The 17,357-nt window shown below is 34.0% G+C and overlaps 2 protein-coding genes and 1 long non-coding RNA gene across 5 annotated transcripts; all 3 read right to left on the minus strand.

The window, feature by feature from the left end:
- Positions 1 to 210: 210 nt before the first annotated feature.
- LOC132284597 (uncharacterized) lies at positions 211 to 3,874 on the minus strand. The gene is made up of 10 exons (XM_059786709.1): positions 3,594 to 3,874; positions 3,334 to 3,471; positions 2,714 to 2,878; positions 1,908 to 2,048; positions 1,716 to 1,828; positions 1,482 to 1,617; positions 1,217 to 1,352; positions 1,039 to 1,118; positions 811 to 945; positions 211 to 679 (listed from the first exon to the last, which is right to left on the minus strand). The coding sequence occupies exons 1-10, from the start codon at positions 3,843 to 3,845 to the stop codon at positions 443 to 445; spliced, it is 1,533 nt and encodes a 510-aa protein (XP_059642692.1). The 5' UTR covers positions 3,846 to 3,874; the 3' UTR covers positions 211 to 442.
- A 2,525-nt stretch (positions 3,875 to 6,399) lies between these two features.
- On the minus strand, positions 6,400 to 11,642 carry LOC132284495 (uncharacterized). 3 transcript variants are annotated; one of them, XR_009472295.1, is made up of 5 exons: positions 11,365 to 11,642; positions 10,707 to 10,874; positions 8,544 to 8,889; positions 7,974 to 8,087; positions 6,400 to 6,666 (listed from the first exon to the last, which is right to left on the minus strand). It is a non-coding gene; the product is annotated as an uncharacterized LOC132284495 (long non-coding RNA). The 3 variants fall into 3 exon arrangements; XR_009472293.1 differs by having other exon boundaries at positions 10,707 to 10,877; XR_009472294.1 differs by lacking the exon at positions 10,707 to 10,874 and having other exon boundaries at positions 11,365 to 11,640.
- Positions 11,643 to 14,926: 3,284 nt separating this feature from the next.
- On the minus strand, positions 14,927 to 17,155 carry LOC132284730 (uncharacterized). Its single transcript, XM_059786859.1, has 8 exons — positions 17,120 to 17,155; positions 16,483 to 16,623; positions 16,290 to 16,402; positions 16,056 to 16,191; positions 15,791 to 15,926; positions 15,613 to 15,692; positions 15,385 to 15,519; positions 14,927 to 15,252 (listed from the first exon to the last, which is right to left on the minus strand). Exons 1-8 carry the CDS (start codon positions 17,144 to 17,146, stop codon positions 15,049 to 15,051), a joined length of 972 nt encoding a protein of 323 aa, XP_059642842.1. The 5' UTR covers positions 17,147 to 17,155; the 3' UTR covers positions 14,927 to 15,048.
- Positions 17,156 to 17,357: the final 202 nt, after the last annotated feature.

Consider the following 17,357-nt stretch of genomic DNA (forward strand, 5'->3'; position numbering starts at 1 on the left):
GCAAACGGAAGAATCCTCTTTATAATTTTTTTTATCAAAATAAGAACAAGAATAAAAGAGTAAAATAATGCTCTAAACAGAAAATTTCATAAAAGATTTAAACTAAATTTAATTATATTTCAGCCGCGGTGGTTTCATCGCTTCCTTAAATAGAAGAGTAAAATAATATAAGGTTTACTTATTTATTATACATAATCCCTCGTATATAAACCTCTCTTGTATGTCTCAATATCTCATACATTAATACTATAGAGTTCTATGGTCGGCCTTTATTTCTAACACATTCGATAAAATTCATCTTATAAAGAAGGCATAAAACTCACCTTAAAAAAAAAAAAAAGGGCATAAATGGCACCAGAAAAAATATAGAATTACAAGATCATCCATTTCCACCTCGGTTTACAAAAATATATAATATATATATATATATATAAAATATAACTCAAGTCATTGTAAAAAGCAATTGGATGTTCCGGTACATGATAGCAGCACCGCCAGCACCGGCGGCCAACAGAACAAATCCCAATGCCTCTGTATATCTTCTTGAAATACGTTCAAACCACTCTGTATATCTTCCTGAAATACGTTCAAACCATGACAATCTTTTTGAAATTAACTTGCAGTACGCCTCTGCATATGTGAGATACTCATTCTCTCTGATGGCCAATGCTTCACTATTCTATAGCGAAAGAAACACGAGAAGTTTAGTATTGATTTCATTTACAGCGGTGAAGAGTATAACTTAAATGCAATAGATATATAGCTTTTTGACAAATAAATATGAAAATGGTGTCAATTAGAAATGTTCACCGTCTGCCTGAAACTCTTTAAGCTGGTCTTTAAAGATTGAAGATTACAATGTTTAACAGAGTGCTCCTCCCATCCATTGTATAACTTATCCAGAATATAAACACTTGCTTCAATATTATCTAAATAAAGGTCCTCCTGTTTCAAAATGAAAGTTTTATGAAAAAAAATTAAACAAAAAATACCTTATATTGTGAGCAATTAATCAAAATTAATTATACACCCACGTACCCATTGCTTGTAACAGTCTTGGTTCTGAGTCAAACACCATATGAATATATTGGTTGCCTCGTCAGTTAAGCCATGTATACCTGCAAATAATCAAGCCACATATAAAGTTTGGTTCCCAAATTAAGGAAGAACACAACACAGCCACTAAAATATTGTAGTCTATCCTAATTAAGTTTACATTTATGTTCTCCAACAGCTTTGATGGCAAATTGCAATATTTCCCCAGTTATCTGCTTCATTTCTTTGCTACCAGGGGAGCAAGCAAGAGCAATCTTTTTTAAGGTGCGATACACGGCCTCAAACCTTTGAGTAGCCTGCACAAAATACATTGAAAATGCAGGCCTCAAAACCAAACTTCGGGATATAATCAGAGACCTCCGAGTCTCATGTGTTGAGCAGAGACTATTGCATAATGCATATGCTACCAAGCTAAGAATACACACCTTAACCTTATCCTTCAAATACACCGGGAAGGCGATTCTCATTAGAAGCTCAAGAGCCCATGGTGGCACTACGCGCTCCCCATTCCAGACTACTCCATTTAATAGAACGGAACGAGCTTTTGGGACAGATAGAATTCTGCAAATTAGGAACATATGAATTTAAAGGATGGGATTCATGTAGTTGAAAGGAGGTATATATATATTGTTGCTAAATTAATTGTAATGGTTTCCAACCTCTCCATAAGCTTTAAAATCAAGCATCTGTTCTGCCGATTACTATAGCTCAGCATTGGCAAGAGTAAGTGTACCCACATGAAAAGCCCCACAATCAAATTTCCTTCGAAGGCCTATACAAATTTAATTTTAGTTCAATAAATTATTTAGTAGGAAAACAATTATCTTGTAGTAACATTGTCCAATTTTTACCTGGGCAACCAACCATATTGTTATTTTTTGTTTATCTTGATGTACTTGATATTTTGGGTCCTTCGCCATTACAGGCAAGAGGCTGATCAACACATCAGGTTTCTGTCGTACCACCGTTGCTAAAACCACAAATATGGCAGCCTGCAGCTTGCAAGTGTATATTATTTAGTAAATAACTAGTTGCTAAGATGAGCAATAGAGACAATTTATGGCTATGAATAACGTTAGCAGAAATTGAAAGAAAACCACAGAGATCAAGGACGAAAAAAAGAATTAAAAAAGAAAAGAAAAAAAGATTAAGCTCGTTTGAGAAAGCTAGAAGGGCAAATATGAAAGAGTTTTCAAGAAAGAGTAGAGAAAAAGGAGGACATATATAATCAATCTTTCCTGCATTTAGTTTCATATATGTACCACAAAAAAAAACAAAACTACTTAATGCATGAATGGAATAATGCTACTGAGCCAAAAAAAAAAGTTATTTTTAAATTAAGGAAAATAATCAAATTAGGAAAAATCTTCGCAGATTTCTCAATCCATAATGGATTACAATTACAACCAATTCCTCCATTACTTTCAACAGCAATCAGCTCCATATACATGGTATTAGTGCACTTCTTACATGCAATACACTTTTTGACATGGAACAAGTATATATATCAATATCACAACGTGTGTGTAAAACACTAAAACCACTTTACTTTGGATTACTTGAGAGTGTAACATAATAGAGTAAACAGCATTTTGATTCTAAAAATAAATATGTTGATCATAACTGAAGATAATTTTATGAAAAAAGAAAATTTTACCCGAGACTTTTGAGGTTGCTGAACCACCTTTCTCGATTTATCCATGTCGGAGAAAATTTTATCCAATGACCGCAACACAAAGGGACCAAGTGCTTCACAAGATATCTGGTTAAGCCAGTCAACTGATGTCTTATAAACATCATTCGATATGTGAGAAATAGGGATCTGTTAAGAGAAAAATAATTGTCCAAATTTAGTAATCATATATGTACGAATTATACACAAAATACTCACACATGCATATATATGCATTCACAATTCTGTTCGAGAGTTGTCTTAAATTCTGCCAATTAAAGATGAAGAATTGGATTAGTTCAAGTATTGCGGACTGGTCCAACGTGCTTGATATCTGCCCGAATCAATTTTCTTTTTTGTTTGCTACTTTCTAAAGGGCCTAGAATTTTGGAGAATCAATGTGTTGGGTAATTTTATTATACGATGCTTCCTGCATTTAAAAGATGAAACAATTGTAGGTCTCCCTGTCATGTGTTGTCTCTCTCTAAAATTATTTTCTTGATTAATTTCAATTGCTTTAAAGGGTATCTTTCATTTATTACTTTTATCATATAAAATCAAATAAAAGAATAATAAAAAAGTTAAAAACAATGAGAGAAACTCACATCAACTATCTTCCCAAAAGAGGACTCCCCGAATATCTTCAACCATGGGAACTGAGTAGCACTAACTGAAGCAAACACGCGGTCAAAATAATCTGCAAATAGCTTGACCTGAATATGCTGCTTCGATTCATACGAAGCCTAAAAAATCCACAAATAATTTTTGTTAACACAACGAACACATAATTCAATCCAGTTCTAAACACAGTCCATTAAACCATATTGACATATAAAATAAAAATTAAAATAAAATAGAAACTCACGGATGTCTTAGCAAGGAAAGCTGCAAGATCGGAGGCATTGATCTTCGCCGCAGCTTCGGCCACAGTAACCTCTGGATTCTCTGGTTGGTTTGGTTTCAGCTCTGGTTGGTTTGGCTTGATGTGATCGTGGTCGTCACCGGAGCTCTGTGGAGGAGCCTCCGTGGTATTGCGGTTCAAGTACGTTACTATTACTATTTTCCCGCGATTGTAAGTTTCCACAGTCATGTCAACGTCTTTCAAATTGTCAGCCATTGTCAACGGCCTCTTTCCCTTCTTCTCTCAATCACCCTTTGTCTATTGATACGACAGAATTATTGAATTAATCACAGTTTCTTCTCTTATAGATACAATATATATATATATATATAGTGAAAGAGAGAGGCGAGGTTTACTTGCATTCAAAATCCTTTTAGGAAACCGTCTCCTTATTGGAAAGAGACACAGTTGCGGTGGGCCTTATAGTGTGAAAAAAAAAAGAAAAAAGAAGATAATTACATTTTTTTTTTTGCGGTAAAACACAAATAAATTCTATAATACAGAGTATATATATATTTAAAACTATTAAGTGTATTTTTGTCAAAAAAAAAAAAAAAAAATTTCTGCATTTAAGTTCTAAGCTACTGAATCTTCCATTTACACCTAGCTAAATTCAATGACGGCTCAATTTAATTTGAGGCAAAAAGTCACCTTCACCATTTTTATAATCTTCTAATTTTTTTTAGATGGTTTATTTGTGTTTTTATTGGATTTTCACCTCAATTTTGTTTACTATGTACTGATTATTAATTGTAACAATTTATCAATAGTTCTTTTTTAGATTGAAATAGTTAATCTATTCTTTTTTTCACTTTCTAATAGACATTCAATCATATAAATAAAAATGGTCACAATTTAGAAACAAAATATATAATTTTATGATAACAAAATTTAAAAAGACTATAAGATAATTTAAGATAAATAACAATAGATGTAGAAAAATTTGTGAGAGGAGGGAGAACGTTGTACGAGAGAGCAGAAAAAATACTTGAGAAATAATCGAGTTTAGACTCAAACTTTCGTTTTTACCATAAAAAAATTGGATATAAAATAAAAAAAAATTTAAAAGATAGGAGTAACATTTTATTGACTTCTTTATAGGCAACATTTAATTTTTATATATTAAAACTGTCGTGAATTCTACACAAGATTTTTTAAAATTGAATTAATTATCATTTAAACTCATAATGAAATATTTGTTTATTAATTAAAATTTAAAGGAATATATTAAATAAATTTTTGTAGAAAACTTTAAAAGGACTCTCATACAAGATAAAAGTTTATGATGTTTAATGCAATTTGTTTGATTTGAAATATAACTGTTAAAATTAACCTAGATACAAGATTTGAAGATGGCTTTCTGTTGCAGCTAAATGACTTTTTTTTTTTTAATAAGTAAAATGACTTCATTTAAAAGAAAAAAAATTAAGAAAAGAGGGGAAAAAAACTAGAAGAGGGCAAAATCCCCACAATTGGCCCAATGGATAAGAGGTTGTATGGGTGGTTCACAACTTAACTACTCCACGTGTACATAATAGGCATTCTACATGGACATTCTAAATTAATAAACATCATTTGAAACTAGTTTGTCGCATTAAGTAAAAGACCCCAATCGATAAACAAACGCTAGCGCTGTGTCACTATTATGAGATATTCAAAAAGCCTCGAATGGTTATGACCATCGAGCAAATCAAATCCTAGCAAAGCGTTGGGTCATTTAAAAGTCTCGAATGATTATCACCAACGAGCAAATCAAACCCTAGCAAAGCATTGGGTCATTTAAAAGTCTCAAATGATTATCACCAACGAGCAATTAAACCCTAACAATAAGCTAGGTCATTCAAAAACCTCAAAGGGTCATCACCAGTGAGCAAATCAAACTCTAGCAACACGCTAGGTTATTCAAAAGCCTCAAATGGTCATCACCAACGAGCAAATTTAACCTTAGTAGCGCGCTAGGTCATTTAAAAGCTTCGAATGGCTATCGCCATCGAGCAATCAAACCCTAGTAGCGTGCTAGGTCATTCAAAACCTTGAATGATTATCACCAACAAGCAATCAAGCCCTCGCGCTACGACATTCAAAAGAAGCTATGAACAACGCCTTTAACCCCTTTAGCCTTCAGCAAAAGCAATTGAACAACTATACCTTTCTACACTACAAGGAACTTCAAGACTTCTGGGCAAATGAAAACACCATGCCATACAGCCAAAGACAAATCATGGGCAAACATCTCGAGATACTGATAAGGGTGCTCTCGATCATAGGGTGCTCTCGATCATAGGGATCTATAAACACTACAAGAAAAATAATTTTATAAAATAATTTTTTACCATGGTAAAAAACGCTTTCTATCACGATTTTGAACCGTAGTGGTAACGGCCATGGTAATAAATATACTACTTTCTACCACGATGTAAAACCATGGTATAAAAAAAACTTTCTACCACAGTGTACAACCGTGGTAGATAAAAAATCTTCTACCATGGTCCAAAACCATGGTAGGAAAAAAAAATTTCACCATAGTGTTGGACCGTGGTAGTAAAATAACTTTTTACGACCATACTGGACTGTGGTGTATTAAAAACTTTCTACCATGGTTCTTATATGTTATTTATTTAATATTTTTTTTAAATAGTGTAGCCCCTATCTAATTAAGGAGGCCTCTTTTTTTTTTTTTTTTTTTTCTACTACTACAATATAGCCTTGCAAGTACCCAACACAACATAAACAAACCCTAAATAAATAAAAAATAACATCATAACCAAAATAAAATACAACCAGCTAATACCATCATATATATATAACCAATTCCAAATCATGATTTTATACAAAAATTAACCATATACAAATTTCAAAAATGTACATGATCCACACCTTATATCTTTACTTAACCAAAATAAAACAAAAGTTCTTCATATCTTCTTACTCTGTTTTAGTCTCTCTCTTCCATGCAACTTCTTCATGAGTCATACGAAAAATATAGCGGCAACAAAAAAAGTAATGGCAACCGTAATACCGCAATCCTAGCTATGACCTACAAAGATGTAATAGTTGAAGTAAGAGAATGTAAAACAAGTTGTAAAGTTGCCAAAATTAAACCAAGTTAGGAGCCTAAGTTGAATATATATGGTAGTTCTAAAAACTGATTAAGGTAACTTGATATTTGGATGCGAGGAAAGTGTAAGGTTAATTGTTGCAAACTTTCAAATTAAGAAATTCATCCTAAAAAAAAAATTTTTAATGCCATTTACACAACACGTAGCCTATGTAGACAAATGAATGCAGTGAGAGCATTGCCTTCATCCCACCATGTGACTTCGAATTAACTATTACATTGTCGAAGAATTTGGTATGTTCATATAAAATCAACCGGAATCTAGTACAGAACTTACCCTCTAATTGACCCAAATAAACACAACTTCAGACCTCCATAAAACTAACAAGACTTTCCTTGGCCACTGTTTACCGAACCAAAAAAATAAAAATGAAACTCTCCTTTTCAGGACTCTATTTTCAGTTAAAAAGATCAGTGGTCAAGGTTTCATATATATCAAATAAAAAAATAAGTAATATAAAAAAACTAGGGTCCTCGCTGTTGGGCAAGGTTGTATAATGTATATTATGTGATTGTTAAATTGATGGTATCCATTACCGTAATAGTTACATTAAATAGGAAGACTCAGGCTGGTATGACCGAGCTATTTCCGAGATAAAGGCATAACAAAATTAAATATAAAGAAATCAGTTTCCAACAACTTTTCATAAGATCATAATATAAAGAAAAAAGAGGAGGATTAATTTGCAACACTTTTTTGTCTTCATAACTGAAATCAGAACAGCAGCTAAACACCTGATGCTACACTAGAAAGACAAATTACATGGCTTCCGACTTCCATCATTTTGCACCAGAAATTAAGAGGTATATAACCTCTTTTTTTTTTTTTTTTAAAAAAAAAAAAAAAAAAAAAAAAAAACTAGCAACATTTTGCTAAATTAAATTTATATCTGATAAATATGCATATGATTAGGGGTTTTATGATAATTAAACTGACATACACATAATTCGTAACAAAATAACCCTCCCCCTCCACCTGAAAGAAATACAAATACTAAGTGAAAAATTAAATGGGTAGTGACTTTTTCACTTTTTCGGGTGAAAAAATTGAACTGCCCTTGGCCATCATTAAGCCATTTTATGCTGCCATTGTTTTAGTTTCTGAATTAAGAAACTAAATTCAACGAAATAGAAATATTGAATACATGACAAGTATTAAGCTAAGGCAAATTAAAAGTGCGCAAGATTAAATAACTAAAATGAGAAATTGAGCTAAGCTGAACTACCTGCCACTCTTGAAATCCTTGCAAGCTCTCAGAATTCAACTTCTTGATAGCTAGGTGTGGCCCTCTCATCTAGAATGGAGCAAAATTGTGGGCTCCAAAAGATACACATCCATCCTGAGACCATACATCAATGACGTAGTAGCTAGCTTCAAATAATATCCAAGAAAAAATATAACACAAGCCACTGGCTTTAATTTAAAGAAGACAACAACTACAAATAACCAGAACAACCATTCATTCTATCAGCATTAGGTCCATAGCTTCACAATGTAGCCTTTCAAAGACCACAAACCAGAAATCTTGGTTGGATATCAATAATAAAACATATGTGAATATATTTCTCTGTATATTTTATTTTTCCCATTTGTATCCAACCGCAAGTGCATGTTATTAAGCCATTCAAGAAACAAAAACAAAGTACAAGAAGCAAAACTTGTGTCAATGTGTCAACCACGTGAATTTTCAATAAGAAAATATCCAACACTATGAAAAATTTGCTTAAACACATACAAGCACAGGGGACAGAAAATAGGTTTAACCACAAAGTTCTGAAGAAATTTTAGGGCGTACCAGGAGAACCTCCTTTGCCTGAGAAAGGATGCCCTCATTTTTGTCCGGAGAGAGGCATCTCATGATTGAAATCAAATCCAACGCCTCCTCCTTCACCGCCCATCGTCGGGCGGAATCCTTTGCCTCCACCGCTGCCTCTGGGAAGGTAACGAGGAGGCTGTCAAAAGGACGGTGATTATGTCCGGCTCTGGAAATCCACCACGGAAATTGTTAGGGCTACGAGGTGGTGGTTGATGGGGCCATCGGAGGAGCGAGGGGGGGCCTCTGGAGCGCCTGTAGCGGTGTGAATCTTGGTTGTTGCCATATCGTTCTCCCGTGTCTTTCCATCTTCGAAAATCACCAAACCCTAACCCAAAAAACAGAGCACAGACATATTGAGATGAGTTTGAAATCTCACAGGAGAGAGAAAAGGGTAAAGGTCGCTGGAAGCTAGGAACGACGTGTCAATATATCAGCGGGAATTATAAGAGAAAAAAAAAAAATTCACTTTCTACCACGATTCTAAACCGTGGTAGAATATCATTTTTACCACGGTTCTATAGAATTGTGGTAAAAGATACTTTCTATCACGGTCCTTTAAAAATCGTGGTAAAAAATTCTTTCTACCACGGTTCATGTGAAACTACGGTAAAAAGTACGTGGTTAAAAATCATTTTTCTTGCAGTGAAAAAGATTTGGTTTGGTGGATGAGAAACTTGAGAATGTTTGGTAAACGGGCCTGGTTAGTGAGACGGTGGACACAGCTATGAAAAAGAAACTTCGCATCACATTCAATGCTCTGACACAGCTATGATCAACTTGGCTATTCCCAGGTGTAAAGTATGTCACAAATACACTTAATGCAATAAATAGAGTTAACAAGCAGGTTTCAAGACTTAATCAGAGGAAGTAACTTCTTAGAGTCCTAGAGTCATCATGACTACTTCAATAGCCATGACTAATGACGATTGCTTTTGGTTAAAATATCTAATGTGTATTAAGGCTATAAATAGGAGCCTCTACACATGTATTAAAGGGCAAGAAAAACATATCAGATAAAGATAAATTAAGTTGATCCTGATACCGCATCCCCTATCTCCACCAACGTACTCACTAACCAGTCTACTTTCTCCTCTCTCTCCACCCTTTTCTGGATCCTTCACATTTGTGTTTAAAGATATCACCATTTGTTTACTATTAACTTGTTTTAAAAAAAGACCCTCCTACAGAGGTTAACTCGAACAAAATATAATCTCATATTTTTAAGCGATAAATGTACTTTGTGAGTGCAAAATATGTTAACATGATTTGAATATGACATAAGATAAAATAAGTTGAATAATTGTATTCGGTTTGTAATTGTCTCGACTTGAATTGCCATCCAATGTAACTTATATTATTTTGCATTATGATAGTTATTAGTAAAAAAATATATTTTTTGGGTAATTAAATCACAGACACAACCAAGAGAATTCTTTCCACCAATATCAAAATAATAATAGTTATTAGAGCATTCAGTAAATAACTTTCAACCTTTACTTTTTATTAATATTTTAAAGCAAAATAGGCTAGCAATTTTTTTGATAAGAAAACATTGGTTACACAATACAACCAAAAACTTTGGCTACTACCTATCAAGCATCTTGGAATTCCCCTTATCTCTACGGGCCTCAATGTAGCTGACTGCAACATCTTGATTGATAAGATCACAGCAAGAGTCAACCATTGGGCATCCAAAAGCATTTCTTATGCAGGCAAATTGGTGCTCATCAAATCAGTCCTTATTTCAACACAAATGTTTTGGTCTAACATTTTCATTTTACCTAAGAAGGTGATTGATGACATCAACTCACTACTAAGAAGGTTTGTATGGTCTGGTCCTGACCTTAAGAAGACTGGAGCTAGAATCGCTTGGGGATCAATTTGTAAGCCTAAGGAGGAGAGTGGGCTTGGGATTCCAAACTTGGAATTGGTGAACAAGGCTGCTATGTATGGGAGCTAAAGACTGGCAGTAACCAGAGAATTTGGGTACTATGGTGCATAGCATATCTCTTCAATGATAATAATTTATGGTCCATGAATATTCCATAACAGTGCTCTTGGAGTTGGAGGAAAATCCTGCTGATGAGACCACTAGCAAGGAAGTTGATAATGCGTCAAGTGAAGAATGGTGAGAGTACATACCTTCTTCTGGACTGATTGTTGGCTCAATGGAGGACCCCTATTGATTTTTTCAATGAAAATACCATTCAAGCATTAGGATCATCACTAAACACCAAAGTAAGTTCCTACATCCGCTCCACAAATTGGGCATTTCCACATCAGCTAGTCACTATCATCCCTGAGCTTGCCCTGCTGCAACCACATGTGCCATATTTACTAGATAAAATAATCTGGAATGATAGTCCTACCGGGGAATACTCACTCAAACACATTCTGTGAACACTCTCCCCAGCCTAACCAGGTATTCACTGGGACTCAATTGCAATTCTAAGATAGAAGATGATACGGGCCAGTGGCCTAGCGGTATCATCCCAAAGGTTAGGGGTTCAAGTCTAAGAAGAGATAGTGTGCTTGAGTACTGACTAGGAACAAAAAAAAAAAAAAAAAAAAAAAAAACTCCCATCTATTCTTTGAATGCGATTTCATCCCACCAATTTGGCGTTTCATTCAAGATAGATGCAGATGTTACACAAAAGTGATAATTGGCCACAATTCATCAATTGGGCGAGTCAACATTGGGTCAATAAAAACCCTAGAATTTTGCTCTCTGAATTGGCCCTTGCAGTCATGGTATATACCATTTGTCAAGAAAGGAATAGCAGACTCTACAGGAACATACCTTCGACGCAAACAAAAGTGCTTAAACTGGTCGTAAACTCCCTCGCCGAAATACTCAAATCCTCCGAAAAAGAGACCATCTCAGCTCTTGCGAATGAATTGAGCTTGGTTTCTACTCGTCAACGGCCGCCTTCGAGACCCCCTGACTGAGGATATGGGGTGACCATCACACTGATTGATTGCCCCTGGATTCACCGGATTGCTTGTAGACGTCCTTTACTAACTGCAAGAGAGCAGTTATCAACGACTATCTCTTTGCTACTTATCATCATTGTTGGTTGAATTTGAGTTTCAATTTTGGGTTGTTACTTTGGGATCATGGATATTGCCTATTTGGGTTGGTCTGTGTTTTGGGCTGCCTGTGTGTTGGCTTGCTTGGGCCTACTGGCCTTGTAAATTTCTTTTACATTTATACAATTTGGTTAAACATTCAACAAAAAAAAAAAAAAAAACTTATATATACAAATTGAATGTTTTTTCCGAAAAATAAAAAGTAAAAAATTGCTACGTCCTTAATTGCAATTAATTTCAATAAAAATAAAAAAGAAAAGAAAATTAGTTCGATAAATTTCAATTTGATTGAGGAAGATCCAAATTGTAATCGGGAATGTGTTTGTTTGTCAGATAAATTGAGCTTTGAGCTTGGCCCTGGTTTAAATGCATTATTTATGTCTATATTGTAGTAGTATTAGTTTAAGATGTCTCTTTTGTTTCAAACGTCGGGCTTGGGCTCGAAGACTGTTTGATTGCATTCAGCCCATTCCTCCCAATCAACTTGAATTTTTCGGGAAAACAATAATAATAAAAATAGGGTTAATTTATATACTAGTGGGGACACGTGAGGATTTACCAATATTTGTGTGTGCCACATCAGACTCATTTTTTGTGAAATAATTCTTTGTCATCTATTTTTTTTTGTCTCCCCACTTTTCCTTTCTCTCTCTGTCTCTTTGTTTCTTTCTCCTCTCTCCATCTGGATCAGTTCATCTGTTTCATCAATTCTTCTCATATTTCCTCTTTCTTTCAAAATCTGGTTGTAAATCACAAAAGTTTTCATTACAAGAGACATTTATTCTCTTATTACATAATGAAAGTATACTTGAAAAGAAAACTAATTTGTTTATTTTTTTAAAAAAAAAACTAACCAAGAGAAGAAAAACAAATAAATCTTATTAAAGTTTTTCTTTGATTTGCATAGGGACAAAATCCAACGGAAAGAAACAACAGCCAATATTTTTTCCCTTTTTATTTTTTTTTTGTGCATTGTTTTGGAAGAAATTTTAATGCTTTTAAATTTTTACCTTCAATTTTGAGAAATCAAAACGTAATAGAAAGAGAATCGAGAGAGGAAGAACCCAGAAGGGAAGCCAGAAAAGAGGTGAGAGAAATGAAGAATAATAGAAGAGAGAGAAAGGAAGAGGCAGCAGTATCTCACGCTACATATTTGAAAATGACTTGATGTGAATAAGCACATTAAATTCGGCCTAAGGTGTTTGATTCGGTTCTCGTATTATTTTTCATATATAAATTTTAGGGTTAATTACAGTGACGTCTTTGAAGTTTACTCCATTGATAATCAGATAAAAGTTAACCTCTTTTTGAACAATGACATCCCTCATCAAATTTTGTATCCAAACAAACCCTTAAAATATGTAAAATATCTACTTTACCCTTGAATATCTTATCAAATTTTAATATAAAATATATAAAACATTAATATATTAATACTATTTTTTACTTTTTATTTTTTTCTCACCTCTCCCGTCTTTCCCAAGAACGATCCAGATCCATGTCTTCTTCCACATCATGCGACTAAGGCAAAGCTCCAATGAAGATTCTAACAACAAAGATCCAACAAAAGGCTCGGCAACAACCAAATTGACATGACTACGACAATGGTTGCCGGTGACAATAGTAAAGCACAACTCCGATGACAAAGTATTAGATTCCGGCGACGATGTAGCAGTGAAAACACTCCGATGACGATGACGGTTGATGAGGGCAAAAGCTTGGGAAGATTCGGGTAACGATTATCGTAGATTCCGGCGAGATTGTTGGCGACGGGTGTTGTTGTTGATTGGTTCAAATCGTGCGGCTATGGTTTGGGGTCTTGCAACTTAGGTATGGTAAGAGTGAATTTGCTGGGTGCGAGACCATACTCTCTGTTACCTTTTCCCTAACCTTTGGATTGTGAGAAATCCTCTGCAAATCTCATTGGTGACTCTTCTCTAACCCTAATTTCACTGCAACGTTATGCTGATATTTTGGGAAATGTCTGACAACAACAAGGGAATCAGTTTAATTGGCGTGTGTAAATATTGTATTTGTACTTTATATGTAGACTGATTTTTAGCTTATTATTTTAATTTTTTTCTCAACTTTTGTTTCTGAATTTTGCAATTAAATTCTGGCTTGCTTCATTGTTTGAAGCTTGACGTTTCATGTAGTCAATATTGCATATACATATATATATATATATACATACCCACACGTATATATATATATGGAAAGAGAGTCCTTAGAGAGACACCTCCATTAATGCTAATCTCCATTGATGCTGAACTCACACACACACATATATATATATGTATATATAATTACTTTGGGGGTGATGTGCTGGGAATTTGAGAAGACAGTGAGAGAGGGGATTAAAATTGGTTAGAAGGACATTTAAGTCATTTCATAATTCAAAGCTTGTTGTTGACAAGTCAAAGGGCATATATGTCATTTCATAATATATGATGGGGCAGGTGATGTTTGGTGTCTTTGTTAACTTTATCAAAATTGAGGAGTGTCATTGTTAAAAAAGAGATTAATTTTCATCTGACTATCAATATTGTAAATCTCAAAGGTGTGACTGTAATTAAACCTAAATTCTAAAGTAGCATGAGTTACGTACAGAAGCTTCTCATTGCCTTGTACTTGCATGTTTGAAAATTAATCTAACTTCTATTTTTGAAATTACAATCACAGATTCACATGGATTGGTTCGAATGGTATCATATTTTGCACCGTATTTGAAATTCTTAAAAAATAAAAAATAAAAACTTTCAAACATGTTTACGAACAGCTACATAAACTATATATAGACTATAGAGAGATAAAATACAAATCAGTTTCATTTAACGAACTAAATGGGATTGAATGTGGTGAATTGATTATAACTGTGCTATAGATACTTTTTGAAGATAATTTTATTTAAAAGAAATTAAAGTATGACAAAATAAATATGTACATGAATTTCTTGATTTTGCAATTAGAAAATTTCATAAAAAAATAAAATAAAAATTGAACTTAATTATTGATAGGGTAGCACGAATGGTTGAATGTATGTTCTTCTGTTAACTTTCTCAATTACAGTAATTCAACTCCAAAAAATAAGCTTAAAACTCACTTGGGACTTAATTCATAATGGATATCGATCCCAGTATCCAAACTGAGATGAGGCTGAATTTAGTATAATCTATTCAGTTAAAATTGTAAAAACCAAGAGAAAAACTTTGAGCATTCAATAAAATTCATCTTATAAAGAAGGCATGAATGGCACCAGTAATATACTCGGACTGAAACCAAAATCCACCGTTGTGAGCACTGAATTACAAGATCATCCATTTCCACCTCGGTTTACAAAAATAAATAAATATATATATATATATATATATATATATATATATATATATATAACTCAAGTCATTGTAAAAAGCAATTGGATGTTCCGATACAAGGCAGCAACACCGCCAGCACCGGCGGCCAACAGAACATATCCCAATACCTCGTCATATCTTCTTAAAATAGGTTCATACCATGACAATCTTGTTGATATTAACTCGCAGTACCTCTCTGCATATCTGAAGAAGTTCTTATTTCTGATGGCCAATGCTTTACTATTCTATAGCGAAAGAAACACAAGAAGTTTAGTAATGATTTCATTTACAGCTGTGAAGAGACTATAATTAAATGCAATAGATATATAGCCTTTTGACAAATAAATATGAAAATGGTGTCAATTAGAAATGTTTACCTTCTGCCTGAAACTCTTTAAGCTGGTCTTTAAAGATTGAAGATTATAATGTTTAACAGAGTGCTCCTCCAATCCATTGTATAACTTATCCAGAATATAAACACTTGCTTCAATATTATCTAAATAAAGGTCCTCCTGTTTCAAAATGAAATTTTTATGAAAAAAAATTAAACAAAAAATACCTTATATTTTGAGCAATTAATCAAAATTAATTATACACCCACGTACCCATTGCTTGTAACAGTCTTGGTTCTGAGTCAAACACCATATGAATATATTGGTTGCCTCGTCAGTTAAGCCATGTATACCTGCAAATAATCAAGCCACATATAAAGTTTGGTTCCCAAATTAAGGAAGAACACAACACAGCCACTAAAATATTGTAGTCTATCCTAATTAAGTTTACATTTATGTTCTCCAACAGCTTTGATGGCAAATTGCAATATTTCCCCAGTTATCTGCTTCATTTCTTTGCTACCAGGGGAGCAAGCAAGAGCAATCTTTTTTAAGGTGCGATACACGGCCTCAAACCTTTGAGTAGCCTGCACAAAATACATTGAAAATGCAGGCCTCAAAACCAAACTTCGGGATATAATCAGAGACCTCCGAGTCTCATGTATTGAGCAGAGACTATTGCATAATGCATATGCTACCAAGCTAAGAATACACACCTTAACCTTATCCTTCAAATACACCGGGAAGGCGATTCTCATTAGAAGCTCAAGAGCCCATGGTGGCACTACGCGCTCCCCATTCCAGACTACTCCATTTAATAGAACGGAACGAGCTTTTGGGACAGATAGAATTCTGCAAATTAGGAACATATGAATTTAAAAGATGGGATTCATGTAGTTGAAAGTAGGTATATATATATAGTTGCTAAATTAAGTGTAATGGTTTCCAACCTCTCCATAAGCTTTAAAATCAAGCATCTGTTCTGCCGATTACTATAGCTCAGCATTGGCAAGAGTAGGCGTACCCACATGAAAAGCCCCACAATCAAATTTCCTTCGAAGGCCTATACAAATTTAATTTTAGTTCAATAAATTATTTAGTAGGAAAACAATTATCTTTGTAGTAATATTGTCCAATTTTTACCTGGGCAACCAACCATATTGTTATTTTTTGTTTATCTTGATGTACTTGATATTTTGGGTCCTTCGCCATTACAGGAAAGAGGCTGATCAACACCTCAGGTTTCTGTCGTACCACCGTTGCTAAAACCACAAATATGGCAACCTGCACCTTGCAAGTGTATATTATAGAGAAAAATTATGACTATGAATAATGTTAGCAGAAATTGAAAGAAAACCACAAAGATCAAGGATGAAAAACAGAATTAAATAATAAAAAAAAGGATTCAGAAATCGGATTTTAAGCTTATAAGCTCGTTGGAGAAAGCTAGAAGGGCAAATATGCAGGAGTTTTCAAGAAAAAAGTAGAGAAAAAGGAGGACATAATCAATCTTTCCTGCATTTCGTTACAATTACAACCAATTCCTCCATTACTTTCACCACTAATCAGCTCCATATACATGATATTAGGGCACTTCTTACATGCAATTCATTTTTTGACATACAACAAGTATATCAATATCACAATGTGTGTGTAAAACCACTCTACTTTGGATACTTGACTTGAGAGTGTAACATAACAGAGTAAACAGCATTATGATTCTAAAAATAAATATGTTGATCATAACTGAAGATAATTTTATGAAAAAAGAAAATTTTACCCGTGACTTTTTAGGTTTCTGAACCATCCCTCTCCATTTGTCACAGAAAATTTTATCCAATGACCGCAACACAAAGGGACCAAGTGCTTCACAAGATATCTGGCTAAGCCAATCAACTGATGCCATATGGACATCATTCGATATGTGAGAAATAGGGATCTGTTAAGAGAAAAGTAAGTGTCCAAATTTAGTAATCATATCATATATGTACGAGTAATACACAACACACACGCAAGGC

Source organism: Cornus florida, unplaced genomic scaffold (genome assembly GCF_030987335.1).
Source record: "Cornus florida cultivar Cherokee Brave unplaced genomic scaffold, ASM3098733v1 CherokeeBrave_3.0.0_Hap2_Chr11, whole genome shotgun sequence".
NCBI lineage: Eukaryota > Viridiplantae > Streptophyta > Magnoliopsida > Cornales > Cornaceae > Cornus > Cornus florida.